At 44.2% G+C, this 16,802-nt stretch overlaps 1 protein-coding gene across 3 annotated transcripts in view; it reads right to left on the reverse strand.

Moving 5' to 3' along the window:
• Positions 1-396: 396 nt before the first annotated feature.
• Positions 397-16,802, reverse strand: part of SMNDC1 (survival motor neuron domain containing 1) — a 63,401-nt gene continuing 46,995 nt past the window's right edge. For 2 of the 3 annotated variants that reach the window (XM_033941930.1, XM_033941929.1), the window contains exons 5-6: positions 4,636-4,789; positions 397-1,761 (exon numbers count right to left, since the gene is read on the reverse strand). In XM_033941930.1, the coding sequence (XP_033797821.1) occupies positions 1,624-1,761; positions 4,636-4,789 (292 nt within the window). In that variant the 3' untranslated portion in view covers positions 397-1,623. Of the gene's footprint in view, positions 1,762-3,348; positions 3,534-4,635; positions 4,790-16,802 lie in introns of all 3 variants that reach the window. The other variant, XR_004539209.1, reaches the window with a different exon arrangement.

Below are 16,802 nucleotides of genomic sequence, written 5' to 3' on the forward strand. Positions count from 1 at the left end.
TAGAACTTTCTAAGTTCTTAGAGTGCAATCACTCTAAAATTATCCATACTGGGGCTCCGTCGGTGCCGTCACCCATCAGTCAAGAATATGCTGCCTGCTTGTCCTGGGATAACTCAGAGATCCACACTTGAAAATTCAACACTTTTTGCTGACTTGGTTCAATTAATCAATGTCAAAACATAGTATTACAATTCTGCAAATTGGCATTTTGTAAAATAAAATAACTCTTCAGCTTCAGTGGCAAAATAATGCTCAGAATTTAAGAAGCTGTTGGGCTGAGAACTTTTAAGCACCCTCTCGTACTGGACTAGATGGACCTTTGATCTGACATAGTCTTGTGTTATATGGCCCATAACATCCTTACAATTTTAGTGCTTGTGATCAAATTGCAACATCTACCTTAATATACTTTTTTATTTCACTCTATTACAAAACAATCTAACACCACCAAAAACAAATGACCGATTGTGTTCCTCCCTCCTTGGTCCTGAAAAGGGCATGCCCTATTTCTCATGCATCATACATAGCATCTTCGGCTTGTTGTTATACATCCATAATCATAGATGTTAAAACATTTTATTTAATAAAAGTTAACATACAAAACTGAAATTCATACTGTGTCATAAAATTACTCTTCCATTAATTGAAGAACTTTTTTCCTCTCTTTATTCTATACTATCTGTTGGAGAACAGTGCTTGAATTAAATAGGACTCGGATAGCTGGTGGACACTCACCAATCAGTGATGGTGACCTAGCTAACAGAAAATTAAAACATCAAGTGAAGGAAAAAAAATTATAAAATATATAAAAACACACACCAGCTATAGAAAAAACAGACAAGGCAAACAGTCAGAATTTATGAACAAGAAATAGTTTCTAATAGAAAATATTTAAAGTGCTCTTGCTCATGAACTCAGACATAATTTTACAAAAATATCTAACGTTGTTTACAGGGCTATACATTAGCTTTTTTTTTTTTTTAATGCAGCACAGATTGAAAAAAAAAAAAAAAAAGATACAAACATAGGCAAAAAACAAGTAGCACAGGAACATAGTCAAGTACAAGAAAACACAATAAGGGAAGTCAGGTTTTGGACGCATGATTTCCCAAACGTCCTAACAATAGATTAAGATATTATAGTGACAAAAAAATTACAGATGCATTAAGTTGGCAGCAAAGTATAGAAACAGAGGAGAAAATTAGTCAATTACTAATTTACTAGATAGGATTCTGGCATATTCATTGCAGATAACCAAAAGGAAAATGAAGTAGGATTTCTATGATCGTGAAAAAAAATTCCTTAATGTTTGATTCAATTGAAAGTTTTCCAGTCCCAGAGTCTGCCATGGCACATGTCACAAGTCTGCAAACCAAGATTTGGAAAGTTCTTCAGCTCAAACAAAAAAACAAACAAAAAAAATTGATACTAATAATACAGGAAAAAAAAATTCAATTTCACAAAAAGTCAAAGTGGCTCATCACATCTTCTGAAGCCAACCAATGTCCAAATTGTGCCTCTTCCTTGCATGCTAGCAAATAATTTACTTTTATAAAAATATAATGGTAAAAAGGTAACTGTAAAGCCCTGCAGAGATGACATTTCTGTTCTTTTCTCTCCCAGTTACTGAGGCATCAAATGCCTGACATTGTATTTCGATGTGTCTTGATACTGTGTCATAGGCTTGTCTGCAATCCCACATGTCCCCACGCCGACCTTTCCTGTTACACTTTCAGGAGAGGCAAAGATGCTTCTCTTTACCTGAAAAGGAACATAAAATGCACAAAGTCAAGTTACATCTTAAGCTAATCTACAGTGATCAGTTGCCAAGACTGATTCTTATGCAATAAAACATGGAGTCAAGAAGGATTGATATGACTGGAGGAATAGCCTAATGGTTAGTACAGCAGCCTGAGAACCTAGAAAACAGAGTTTAATTCCCACTGCAGCTCTTTGTGACTCTGGGCAAGTCACAACCCTCCTTTACCCCAGGTACAAAATAAGTATCTGTATATAATATGTAAATCACTGATTATAACCACAGAAAGGCGGTATATCAAATCCCATCCCCTTCTCTCAATAATGTATCTCTAATGGTAGAGCATCTTTCATCAAAAGAGTTCAAACATGTCACTGCATGACAATGGCAAAGGACAAGTGAAATATTATAGTGGAACTGAACAGGATATGCACTTAAGTTCTTCACCAAGTTATAATTGAAGTCCCACTTTGTCAATATATAATCCCGAACATCTTGTTATTAAGATAGTATTAACAGGATCAGTGTCTCTCAATACAATATCTGCACTCTAATACTAATCAACCAAGGTTAGAGACTAGAACCCATAAGAGCTATACACTGTTTAACTAGGGTTACCAGACATGCGGATTTACCTGGACATGTCCTCTTTTTAGAGAACTGTCCAGGTGTCCGGACAGTTTCCTGGACTGGAGGGAGTTTGTTGGGGTTTTAGACTCACTCACTCCAGTCCAGCCCCTACCCCGGAGTCAGGTCTGGCTCTCATGAGTCTCCCCTGACCCAAGTACCATCTCTGGCACAGAAATTTTAAAAACTTCTGGTATCTGGCAGCATTAGCAATGTGATCCTTCTGCTGTCGGCCTGCCCCGGAAGCCTTCATTCTGCAGCACTTCCTGTTTCTGCATAGGTGGAATGCTGCAGAGTGAAGGCTTCCGGGGCAGGCCGACAGCAGAAGCAACACGTCGCTAATGCTGTCCAAAGTTTTAAAATTGCAGCACAAGAGAAGGTACTAGAGCAGAGGAGACACATGAGAGCCAGACCTGACTGAGGTGACCCGAGTGGAGGGCTGGAGAGAGAAGCTGTGCTGGGGGGCTGGGACAAGGGCATGAGCGGGGTCAAGCATCCTCTGACTTAGCAAATATGGCAACTCTAAGTTTAACACCTAATAATTCCTAGATGGTTAATCAAGGACTTATTGATCACATACAAAAGCAAAACAAACACAACCAAACACCACTAGTCTATAACTATACTGTCATATTACATTTACAGTTATCCTACATATGGGCAACAAGACCGCCAAGGAGGCAGGTGGAGTGGGGGGGGGAGGGAAAGAGGTGTAGGGGAAATAGAGGCATTTTATCATTGGGTGATGTACTACAGCACTGTAGCAACACAATTGATATGAACTTGCTTTATTGTTTTGGAATGTACATGGTCAAAAGTAGTTTGAAATATTAGAAAAATCAGCTAGAACTGTAAAAAGACCTCCTCCATCATACGCTATACTACAACTTTGTCCCAAAGTTCAGTGCTGTGGCCAAATGCTACCTCCTTTCCCCTAGAGTTTGCAGTTTCACTTTTCTCACCTGGGTTGGCTTTCACATGACGACAGCGAGTGATGTCACTGCATGTTTATTAAGAGCCAGCAGTCCTTACCAGTTACTGACCACTTTTCCACTACATGCTGGACTTTATTGTTGGGAATGTCTGTACCTCTGAGTGGCTCCCGAAAAGGTTGGGAACCAATGAAGCTATGGGGAAATCACAGGACCTGCCAGAAAATAAAACCACTCCAACTCAAACAGTTTTAACAGATTTCGTCTCCTCATTGCTTTAAATGCTATACATGTTGGAAAGCAGTAGCCTTTCCGATTTCCAGAGGGCACTAACTAGAGGAAATATTTGGCTTCCATGTTTGAAAAACACATTCCTTAAGTGCAATCTCGCTTGCCTGCTTACTGTTTTTGATTTTCAAGAATGCGCTATTTTGGCCAGCTGATTTTAGATCAAAAATGCAAGCACTCATGTTAACTGGTGTCGATACTGGAATGCTAGTTATTGGATCTTCCAAATTCTTTAACTCAGGCCTTGCAATTACTACTATATGCTGCTTTTCATGTTTTAAACAGATTACAGTGATGCCGAAAGCACATCATTGGTTTCCCTTGATTAACATGTTTAAATTTAAAGCAAGAAAAGAGAATGGCCTGCTTTTTAATTGATGTATTTTAATAATATCTGCCTGTTTTATCTGTATGTTATCTATTTGCACTATATGTACCAACTTTTCCTGTTGTGAACCGCTTTAAACCTTGTTGGTATGGCGGTATATAAAAAATAAATTATTATTATTATTTGAATGATACATTAAAAGAATATGCATGTGCCACTTCCTTTTTTAGCCCTTCCCTGAAATTTTTAACAAACCTACAATTGGGCTTTTAAGTTGCATGTTCTCCCCCTTTGGATGCCTTAACCCTGGAGCTAAGGCAAGAGGGAAGTGATCTGTCATTTTGAAAGAAACTGAAAGCCTTTTTTGTTTTGCAAGCTTTTGAATCAGACAACTCATATTCTGGTATTGGTTTAGTTTGCCATGCTGGGTAATAATAGTAACATGACTTTGGCATTTTATTATGTTATAGGTGCATGATTTCTGTTTTTATGTATTAAATTGTACTGTTATGTTTCAATTTTGTGAGCCACTATGAGCTAGGACTGGTGAAGTATAAGCATTTAAAAAAATAAAATTTCTATTTATCTTGGGACCCACTTACTTCTCGAAAGGAACAAGGATTACTGATGCCCCACTCTCAGCTAGGATCATTTTAATTGTTCTACACATCTTTAAAGGAATACTGACAAAATATACAAACCTGGCCTTTTTTGTTCTTAGAATAAGCTTTGTTATTAAACTGCTGCCATTTTACTTTCTGGTCTTCTCGTTCTTGTTCAAGTTCTTTTATTCTCTGAGCTTTTTTCAAAGCCTTTTTCTTTTTATATTCTCGTTGCTGGGCTATCATTTCTTTTCTGCAAGAAAAAAATTCATAACAAAAGATTAGGTTCTTACCTATCTTCTTTCTTGTAAATCTACACTCTATTCCTGGACTATTTGGTTATTTTCCTATACTTGCCAGAACTTGTAGGAAGCCTCATTATTCAGAGACTTAAGCCCCTCCCCTCTTACTTCATGACTGTTTCCCCAGGAATCAGTTTGTGTCAAAGCAGCCACGAACGTCTGTAAAGGACAAAGGCAAAAGAGAGGTATGGTGACACTCCCCAACAAATAAGTCTAATCTGCTCATAACAAGAAATGTAGAACAAACAGCAACAGTTGGGACAGGTCATTAAACAAGAACATGAACGCCAAAAATCAGTGCTATAAGGAGAGACAGCCTGCACTGTCAGAAGGGGGCACCTGAACTAGGGATCCCCCCCAAACTAAGTGCTAAACCCATTCTGATGGCCCTTTTATAAAGGCAGGTAAGAAAACAGAAATTCATAAGAACATAAGAATTGCCATACTGGGACAGATACATCCTGTTTCCAATAGTGGCCAACCCAGGTCCCAAGTAGTAAAACAGATTTTATGCTGCTTATCCTAGGAATAAGCAGTGGATTTCCCCAAGCCATCTCAATAAATGGCCTATGGACTTCTAAGAAATTATCCAAACCTTTTTTAAACCCTGCTAAGTTGATTTCACCAGCTTACCGGTACTTGTAAATGCAGACAATTAGCGATCAGCAGTTTCCAGGGCGAGTTCCAGGAATAGAGTGTGGATTTACAAGAAAAAAGATTAGCAAAGGTAAGAACCTAATTTTTCATTCTTGTACATTCCCACTCTATTCCTGAACTATTGGGACATAACAGAGCAGTCCTAGAGAGTCAAGGTGGGACTGAAAAACCTGCTGCCAAAATGAAGGAATCAAAAGCAGAATCCTGCTTGGCTGCCACATCGATCCTGTAAAACTTGGTGAACGTATGCAAAAAGGATTAGGTAGCAGACCTGCAAATCTCCTCCAAAGAGATCGCCGTTTACAACTATGCCCAAGAAGAAGAGATGCCTCTGGTAGAATAAGCCCTCACCACGAAGGGGGTTTCTTACCAGCCGTTATGTAAGCAGAGGAAATGGCCATATGGATTAATCTGGAAATGGTAGCCTTGGAAGCTGGCCTGCCCAACCCGCCAGAACAAAAAGATGGTCAGAGAGGTGAAAATCGTTCATAACCTCCAGATACCGCAACAATTTCTCCTGCTACCTTGAACTGGAGGAAACAAAAGCAGAAAGCCTGACTTCTTGATTGACATGGAAAGCCAATACCACTTTCGGAAGCAAAGAGGGAACCGCACACATCAACATGTCACAATCCGTAATACGTAAAAAGGGATCCTGGCAGGAAAGAGCCTGCAGCTCCTGTGGGCAGAGGCAATGGCCACTAGAAAAACAATCTTGACCATAAGATCCATTAAGGATGTTCGCGCCAGAGGCTCATAAGGTGGACGAGCCAGAGAGCGGAACACCAGGTTGAGATTTCAAGACGGACAGGGGAGCTAGAGTGGGAGGCCGAAGCCTCAGAGCACCCCACAGAAAACGGACTACATCCGAATGAGAGGATAAGAAGCCCCTCAAGGGATTAGGACCCATACAAAAAAGACCAGCAATCTGGACCCTGAGAGAAGCCACCGCCAGGCCTTTCTTTAAGCTGTCCTGAAGGAACTCAAGAATACAAGGAACTAATGGAATAGATGGATCCTTCTGCTTCTGGACGCACCAGGCCTGATAACATCTCCATGCCATCACATAAACAGCTACCATGGACTTCTTTTTGCTGCGGAGGAGCGTGGCAATGACAGCTGAATAGCACATACTAACTAAGGCCGCATGCTCAATAGCCAGGCCATAAGACCAAAGCGGTCCAGATCCTGCAGTGCAATTGGGTCCTGTGTGAGTAGATGTGAATGACACGTGTGCCGAAGCTCCTGCTCCTGCTGGAGCTGAACCAAGTCGACATACCATGGGTACTTCTGCCAGTTGGGTACGATGAGGATCACCTGCCCCTTGTGGATTGTTATTCTTCTCAACAGACACCCAATCATGGGCCATAGAGGGAAGACATACAGAAGACTCCCACGGCCAAGGTTGAACCAGAGCGTCCAGGCCTTCGCTGCCAAAGTCGCTGAATGCTCTTTGGGACAGGGACCACTCTCAGGGTCCAGTGTCTGACGAGCAAGAAAATCCGGTTGGACGTTGTCCACTTCGGCTACATGTGCAGCTAAAAGTGCCATGAGGATTCTCTCTGCTCACTGGAAGAGAAGCTGGGCCTCCATGTTCAGGGGGTGCTCCTGGTGTCTCACTGGCGATTGACATAAGCCACTGCGTCCATGTCCGAGAAGATGTGGACAGCCCAACTCCAGAGATGACCCTCGAAATGGAGGAGAGCCAGTTGAATCACTCAAAGCTCCAGGCAATTGATTGACTGCTTCCTCTCGGAGAGGACCCACCAGCCCTGAACAGAGATGTCCCCCCTAGAGAGAGAGAGGGTGCAGATAGGGGATAGGAATGAAGGCCCAGGCCCTAGGGAGGAGACCCTATGGCCAGTGAGAATGCCTGCGGAAGTGACTAGCATTGATTTCTTAAACAAATAAGCCTGAAACATCATATTAATAAAATGGGGGGGGGGGGGGGGGAGATATCAACTGGGGCAAGAGCCTCCTGAGTACTAGAGAATGACATGGGGACAAATTTTTTCCCATCCCCACAGGAACTCATTTTCTCGTCCCATCCCCACGAGTTCTTTTACTGTCCCTGTCCCATTCCTGCAAACTCTGCCCTCATCTGCACAAGCTTAAAATCATAAGTGTTCGAGGATTGTGCAGTTAAAGCAGAGCTTACAGGAATGGGGCAGACAGGGACAAAACTCACGGGGAAATTGAGTTCCTGTGGAGATGGTGATAAATTTGTCCCCGTGTCATTCTCTAATGAGGACCCTTCTTAGAAATTTGTAGAACTTATGAGACTTTTCCCCAGAAATGAGCTTGCGTTTACCCAGAGCGCCAACTGCGCTCTATGGGGTCCTCTGACACTATTTTTTCAAGCCCATTGGCAGAAATAGTGGCAGAGGTCGAGGGCACTGGGTCTGAACAAATTTCACCACAGCGCATGTGGAACACGGTTGCACACCAGACATGAATCCACCAAATCCTGCTCTGTGACGTCCATCTGAATTGTTTTCTTGCAAAAACGAAGCTTATAGAGGGGCTAAAAATAACTTTTAAAATAGATCACGAAAATCTAAGATGGCCACTGCAGGTGCTGATTTTACTCTAAAATTGCCCAAGAAAAGCACAGGAACCCTGCAAAAACAGCGATTTTGGGATTTTAGGGGTGGGGAGGGCTTCGGCACACCAAGAAACCACCCCAAACCTCTTTCTAGATACCCTTTAAAATCGCTGATTCAGGCTGTCAGCCTGATACACACTGTGCCATGTGCTGCCTGGAAATACTGACAGAGATGCTGAATCTGCAGACAGGGAGATCCTCTGCTTTAAGAAGCAGGAAAGCTGGACTTCAGATCTTCTGACTGCCCCACCGACCGGACATCCACTGTCGGGACCTCTGCCACCCTCAGATACACCGTGCACACGCCTTGTGGAGGAACGGAGTCTGGCCCCAATTCCAGGAACACCTCCAAGGAGCCATGCAGCCTGCGCCCAACGCACTAGTGGACAAACCTGGGATGAGCAAGCTCCCAAGGGAACAGTCCCGAAGCCCCGATGAGAAGTGCTGGCTGTACAGCCAACCCTCTCTGTAAGCAGACTTTATGGAAAAGTCTGTGATCTCCCACAGCCAGAGCTGTCCCCACGGGATCCTCTGCAGCATGAGGGCAGAATCCACAAACAAAAAGACTGAATTTGAAAGAAAATAAACACGAGCAGAGAAGACGAGCTCCTACAGTTTGGCTTGTAGGAATGAAACTGATTCCTGGGGGGGACAGTCATGAGGTGAGAGGGAAGGGGCTTAAGTCTCTGAATAATGAGGCTTCCTACAAGTTGTGGTGAGTATAGGAATATAACCCAATAGATTCAGGAATAGAGTAGAATTATGCAAGAACAATTCATTCATCCTGCTGCAATGCTTAAAAGGAAAAATGAGAGCAAAATCAAAGCAGCACCTGGGCAGCTAATGATCATCCTTCAGGGCTAAAATTGTATCATAAACAAAAGGTAGGGTGGACATCAGTACACAAGAAGCAACAGGGTCAGGAACCAGGGCTGTGGAGTCAGAGTCGAGGACAATTTTAGGTAGTCAGAATCGTGGGTACCAGAAACTGAGGAGTCGGAGTCAATTTTGGGTACCAGAAACTGAGGAGTCAGAGACAATTTTGGGTAACTGGAGTCAGAGTCGTGGGTACCAGAAACTGAGGAGTCGGAGTCAAAGGATTTATCTACTGACTCCACAGCCCTGCCAGGAACTCTGTATTTTCATGCAGAAGAACTGGAACCAAAGGTCAGATGGGTATGTGCTTATCTGTAAATTGTTACCTGTAAAATCAATGCCCACTCATGCAGAGTTCAACAGAATTTTAATATGCAAAGCCTACTAAAACTGCACAACTGAAAGTATACATTTCTCCTGGGTTCCAATACATTATCCTAAAGTGTTGCTTAATAGATGATTAGGTTCTTACCTGGATAATCTTCTTTCTGTTAATAAACATAGGAGTCTGTAGGTGAATGTCCTCTGATCGCGAACTGTTGCAGAAGGATATCATCTTTCAGCTCCTTTTTCACCAGTGGAGTATAATGCCCTCTTCAGTTTATACCAAAGCAATCGATATCCACTATAACTGAAGAAAGCAGTGGTGGGGGGGAGGGGGGGGAAGGAGCACAGGAAACGTCCCTTGAACAATAGGGAACATAGCAGGGAGATTTTTTGGTACACCTACATTGGTTTATGCTAACTATTGTTCTTTTCATGAGTTATAATGAAAAAGAACAATAGTCAGCATAAACCAATGCAGGTGTACCAAAAAATCTCCCTGCTGTGTGCAACAAATACACATATATGGAGATCAGGAACTCAACAAACTTATTGCTTTATTAGTCATATGTGATTATATGTACTTCCCACTGATAGAAGAAAAACTACAGTTCTGGCCTATAAATTAATATGAGGCAGAAAGAAGGCACATTGAAAACTGACAGGGCGGGCGGTACAGATTCCAATGTATATTAACAGAAAGAAGATTATCCAGGTAAAAACCTAATCTTTCATTCTGTTACATAAACATAGGAGTCTATAGGTGAAGTACCAAAGCAATGACAGACTTCTGAGGAAATTAGAAAGACAGAAAACAGAGTAGGTTTAAATGGTCAATATTCTCAATAGAGAAGGGTAAATATGGGGGTTCCCCAGAGATCTATGCTGGGATCACTGCTTTTCAACATATTTATCAATGATCTAGAGATGGGAATAACTACTGAGAATTAAATTTGCTGATGATTCAAAGTTGTGATTGGGAGTCAAAATGGCAGACGATGTTTAATGTGAGCAAGTGCAAAGTGATGCACGTGGGAAAAGGGAACCCGAACTATAGCTACGTGATGCTGGGTTCTATGTTAGGAGTCGCTGTCCAGGAACAGGATCGTCACTGATACGTTGAAACCTTCAGCTCAAAGTGCGGCGGTGGCTAAGAAAGCAAATAGAATGTTAGGAATTATCAGGAAAGGAATGGAAAAAGATGAAAATGTTATAATGCCCTATATAACTCTTATGGTGCAGCTGCAACTTGAATACTGTGTGCAGTTCTGTGTGCAGAATTAGCAAAGGTACAGAGAAGGGCAACAAAAGTGATTAAAGGTTTGGGACGACTTCCCTATGAGGAAAGGCTAAAGTGGCTAGGGCTGTTTAGCTTGGAGAAGAGAGGGGCTTAAGGGTGATATGACAGAGGTCTATAAAATACTGAGAGGAACGGAAAGGGTAGATGTGATTCGCTTGTTCATGCTTTCCAAAAATACTATGACTAGGAGGTATGTGATAAAGCTACTAAGTAGTAGTTGTAAAATAAACCGGAGAAAATATTTCTTCACACAATGTATAATCAAACTCTGAAATTTGTTGCCAGAGAATGTGGTAAAACCAGTTAGCTTAGTGGGATTTTAAAAAGGCTTGGATAATTTCCTAAAAGAGAAGTCTATAGGCCATTATTGAGATGGCTTGGGGAAATCCACTACTTATTCCTAGGATAAGCAGCATAAAATCTGTTTTACTACTTGGAATCTAGCTAGATATTTGGGACCTGGGTTGGCCACTGTTGGAAACAGGATGTAGGGCTTGATGGACCTTCGGTCTGTCCCAGTATGGCAATTCTTATGTTATGTAATGGCAGATGCCTAGGATGGGACAGATGAGCCTGCCCGCAAGACTGAGGACATAGATCTCTTCAGGCAGCACTGTCCTGGGCTCTGCCCAGAAGCTGCCACATTTGAGAAAAATAGTGAGATGGATAACCTGGACATACAGAAGGATAAACTGGACATACTGGCCTCACTTGTGTATGCTGGACACTACAGACATTTTAAACATATATTTTCCCATAGCCTGGCCCAGCCTGTACCTTGCTGTCTGTGAACACATGTATCCTTTGAAATGCTAACCCAGCTGGCCTTTGCTGCAAAGTTCCTGTCTCCATTCCCTGCTGGGAGGATACTTCTCCAAGGTTCTGCTGAGCTGTTATCAGTGTTGTATGACTTCACATATGCCAGGAACCCTGAAAAGCCATAAGACATTTATAACAAGCAACAATCCTTGCAGGACGGGGGCATAGAGAGATGAGGGAGCTTGGTACCAAGACAGCACTTTTAACCAGATTGGACATTTGCTGCCTGTCCCTGAAGCAAGTTATGGGAGCCAAGAACAGCTGGGGTGCTGAAAGGTCACCCTTGCCAACTTTCTGCATAAGACTGTCTACAAGGACGCCATCCTGAAGATGTACAGCATTGTAAAACCACAAATTAGCATCTGCAAGGTGATAAGGATCTCAGAGCTGTAAGAAGAAAGTTCACGAAGAATTCTCTGTTTCTGCTCGGGCCCCCCTCCTGGGGAGGGGGGAAGTGAGAGAGGCATGGACTGGGGGGAGGAATAGTTAGGTATACATTTTTGTAACGATAGGGAAGTACATGACCAAAGTTCGAGGATGTGCTTTTTGGAACAAAGGAAGAATTTCTCTGTATAAAAAAACATGCATCACAGGTAGAGCCAGAGAGATTTACTTGCTTATGCCAGCGGGTGTGCTAGCCCCCTATTCGGCATATGGGTGTAAGTTCTACTCTCCATTGCATATTCTGAACTGACAATATATTTCTTCTGCTATGTCTTTGCTGCTGTAATTTTGTAAGTCTTTATACTTATATATTGTCTGTTTTGGAAAATACAATGCCGTCTCGTAGTCATTCCAATAAGGTAAACTAAGCAGCATTTACTTCAATAGGCAGCTGTTTTCCACAGGCAACTTATGTCTACGAAATTACCATATGAATCCATCTGGCAACAGATGACTTGAAAGCTGGTCTGCTTTGTCTTGCCTGAATGGTTAGACCAAAAATACGGTCAGAAAGACAAAAGTCATCGTTCCATTCCAAACAGTGGAGTAAAACTCTCTGTATGTCCAGTCTGTGCAATATTTTATCTTGCATGGCCAAATTCATAGACTGAAATGTGGGTAGACGGATCTCTTGGCTGACATGAAAGGCCGAAACAATCTTTGGTAGAAAGGAAGGTACCATGCATAGGACAATTTCTGCCTCTGTGATCTTGAGGTATGGTTCTCTGCACGAGAATGCCTGCAATTCTAAGACCCTTCTTGCTGAGACAACTGCCACCAGAAACAGTCTTCACCATGAGATCCAGCAGGGATGACTCTTGAATGGGATTGCACAGAGGCTTACAAAGTCCCTTCAGGATGATGTTAAGATTCCAGGTCAGAAAAGGCTGGCTTAACGGAGGCCGCAATCTGAACATCCCCTTCAAAAATCTGGTCACATCAAGTTAAGATGTCAGTGAAACCTTTCCCGCTCAGGCTCGAAAGCACAAGAGGCCTGCCACCGGCACCTTGAGAGATGCTACTGCCAGGCCTTTCTCTAATCCGGCCTGCAGAAAGTCAAGAATCACCTGAATTGGAGTCTTGAAAGGCTTCACATTATCTTTGGCAGATCTGAAAAGCCTTTTAGGCCTTAGTGTAGGCTGCAACAGTTGAAGGCTTTTTAGCTCATTGGGAGAATAGAAATGACTACCTCAGAATACCCTTTGTGTATTTAGGGATTCAATACAAGGTTGGATAAATTCCTACTGGAACAGAACATACGCAAGTAAGGCTAGACTCAAATAGGGCACAGGTCTTTGACCTAAGAGCCACTGGTCTGACCCAGCAGCAGCAAATCTTATGTTCTTAAGTAAGACTAAAGTGATCTGGGTTCTCCATGTGGATTGGATTTTGGCCGAGTAGCCCCATATGAACCAGTAGCTTGATGCATCTGTTCCCACAAACCAAGACCCACAAACCCACAAACCAAGGCCGGCGAGATCAATCTGGGGCTACTAGGATCATAAATCCCAAGTGGATCACGATTCTGCAAATGACCTGGCCCACCATGGGCCATGGTAGGGACACAAAACGGCCTCACTTCCAGCACTTCCTTGTTAGTCTCTTTGGCTGCAGAAGCAAATCGCCTTCGTGTTTTGGCTGAAGTTATTAAGTCCATCACCAGACTTCCCCAGCGTTGAGATTGAACGCTTTTCAAGACAGTGACCATTTTCCTGGGTCTAACGTGTGCCTGCTGAGAAAGTCAGCATTCACATTTTCCACTTCTGCTCTGCAGGCTGCGGTGAGCGCCTGAAGATGAGCATCTGCCCACCTGAACATCATCTGAGCCTCCAGACATAACAGAGCCTCCTTGTCTGTTTGTGGTGGCATTGTCCAAGAATGTTCCGACTACCTTGCCTTCCAGATCTTTCTCCAATTACCTTAAGGCTAGCTGAATGGCTTGTGGTTCCAGGCGCTTTATGGACCATTTTCTCTGATGGAGAGCCCATCGGCCCTGCACCAGATGCCTGCTGCAATGGGCCCCTGAACCTGACAGGATAGCATTGGTTGTTAGAATCATCCATGGGGGGATTCAGAGAGGGATGCCCCTCGATAAGGAAGGAGTCTGCTTGGAGCTACCAGCACAGGCTGATCCTCACTTCCACAGACCAGGGAAGTTTTATCTGGAAGGAATGACATTAGGGGAACCACTTCCAGGGTGGCTTCAAATGAGCCCAGGACCTGAAGGTAATGCCAGGCAGTGGGGCTTTACATTGCTAGATCTGTAATCTGCTTATTAAGCTTCTGTTTGTGTGGCTCAGGCAAAAAAGACGTGGCCCTTCATTATGTCGAAGCAGACTCCCAAAGTACTCCAAGCATTGGGTCGGCTCTAGGTGACTCTTCTTGAAGTTGACTATCCAGCCCAGATCCTGAAGATCTACAACTTGCCACAGCATCTGCTCTCCCTCTACCTTTGACAGGGCTCTGATCACCCAATTGTCCAAGTAAGGGTGCACCTGAATTGCCCTCCTGCAGAGGAAAACTGTGACCACCACCAACATCTTGGTGAAGGTGCATGGAGCTGCTGCTAAGCTGAAGGGTAGAGCTGCTAACTGGAAATGCTTTTGCAGAACATGGAACATCAGTTATTTCCTGTGTGATGGGAAGATGGGAATATGAAGGTACGTCTCCGTCACCTCTAGGAAGGCTAGGAATTTACCTGGTGCCACCACCACAATTACTGACCAGACCATCTCTTTCAGGGCCACATTCACAGATTTCAGGTCCCAAACTGATCTCCAGTCTTCGGTGCTCTTTTTGGGCACTATGAAATATATGGAGTACAGTGGAACCTTGGTTTACAAGCATTATTCGTTCCAGAAGCATGCTCGTATACCAATTTACTCGTATATCAAAGCGAGTTTCCCCATAGAAAGTAAGGGAAACTCGCTTATTTGTTCCACCTCCCATCCCCCCCTCTGGCCACTGGCGTTGCTCCATCCCAAAAAGACCCCCTCACCCCCGAGGCCTCTGGTGCACTTCCACATCCCCCCCCCGCGAACTGGCATGGGCCCCCTACCCGCAAACACTGCCCCCCCCCAGCGAACCGGCATCCCCTGCCCACCCAAACTGAAAGCTTACCCCCAATCTGGCACCGGCAAGCAGCACCAACCCACAGGTGCCGGTACCGGAAGATCGTGCCTCTCCTCCGACTGGGCCTTGAGCATCTGCGCATGCTCAAAGCCTTCTGGCTCCCACCTCTCTCCCAGATTCTTGGAGAGAACGAGAGCCAGAAGGTCTTAAGCATGCGCAGATACTAAAGGCCCAGTCAGAGGAGAGGCATGATCTTCCGGCACCGGCACCTCCTGTGGGTTGGTGCTGCTTGCCGGTGCCAGATTGGGGGGTAAGCTTTCAGTTTGGGCGGGCGGGGGATGCTGGTTCGTGTGTATGTGTGGGGGGGCGATACCGATTAGCGGGTGGGGGGACTCGCAAATTGATGCAATGCTCGGTTTGCGAGTCACGATTTGCAAGGCAGTCTGTTTAAGGTGACCTTGGAGGCTGAATTGCCTGTCTATTTCTTAATCCAGAGCATCCTGCAGGTGAAAACGGTATACGCCAACACCTTGCTCATAACTCTTATGATATCGTAGAGAGCATCCACAACATAATCTAACCCCCTCTAACACATGCTGGGGCATACATCCTCTTCTGCCGCAGACTCTGTCACAATATGGTGTGGCAGGCACGTGCCATGAATGAGGTTGCCATTGCAGCTTTGATCCCCAAAGCTAATGCTTCAAATTGCCTCCTAAGTACCATGTCTACTTTATGGTCCTACATATCCTTTAACATCACACCCCCTACACTATGGAGTGAGGTACGTTTTATCACTTGAGCCACCGTGGAATCTATTTTCAGCTGCTGAAATTCCACAGCCATGGGGTAAAGCTTGGACAGTCTTGGCTACCCTTATGGAGCCTTCCGGAGACTCCCATTGCTCAATGACCAGCAAAGCGTTGTCCATGTGTGCAGGAAAAAATGTAGTCTGAACATTTGTGTTGCTCATTACTGTGCAGTGAGGTTGATGGCTGTTGAGTTTCCAGTTTCAGTTCCCTGAGCGCATTCAGCACTGTAGCCGTCCTGAAAAGCCACCGCACAGAGGGATCTTCTCCCTGATCAACTAGGACTATCATCTCCTGACTTCCGGTCCCTGCAAGAGAACCAGAGTCCTCCAAGCAAGAAACTTATCTGGGCAAGTAAAAGCATGGAGTCCGATCTCCAATCCTCGCAGCCCTGGTCAACATGGTCACTCAGGCTAGATTTTGGATTCCTTAGTGGCGGAGAGGTCTCCAGAGAAAGAATCTCTCCCTGGTCCAAAGCTGGCATGCCCGCAGGCAGAGCAGAGAGGCCTGGACCTGTCAAGCTTTCCACAGGAGATTCATGAAGTCCGGGGTAAACCCCTGAACAGGAGGCTCCATAGACCGCTGCAGACCTCAGACTGGCTTCTCTTGAGCTTTTACCACTTTCACAAACTTGCATTTCACAAAATCACTGTTTGGTGTCTCCGGAAGGGATTTCTTCTCAGCCACCCAGACCCCCTGCTGTTCCCTAGCCCTAGAGGACTCAGAGAAGGCTAATCCTGAGGCTCCTGCACCTCCCTCACGTGCCCTACGGATGCTCCTTGGCCAGCCATCCAGCACAAAACTGGCATGATATAAGGGCAGAACCAGCTGAGGAGTCCATCCCAATTGATTTTGAGTCAAATCGCGGGGTTTTGAAGCAGATCGTTTAAAGTCCAAGATGGTCACCACTAGCAAATTTGTACCAAAAATGGCTCATGGGGTTTCTCCCGAAGTTCAAAAAAGTCAGGGAAAGGGTTTTGTAGGTGGGGGACCATTATGCACATATTTCTCTTCTGCTTGTGGAGCTTCATTGGCTTCCAGTAGAATGAAGAAACCAA

The sequence above is a fragment of the Geotrypetes seraphini genome, chromosome 4 (genome assembly GCF_902459505.1).
Source record: "Geotrypetes seraphini chromosome 4, aGeoSer1.1, whole genome shotgun sequence".
NCBI classification, from domain to species: domain Eukaryota; kingdom Metazoa; phylum Chordata; class Amphibia; order Gymnophiona; family Dermophiidae; genus Geotrypetes; species Geotrypetes seraphini.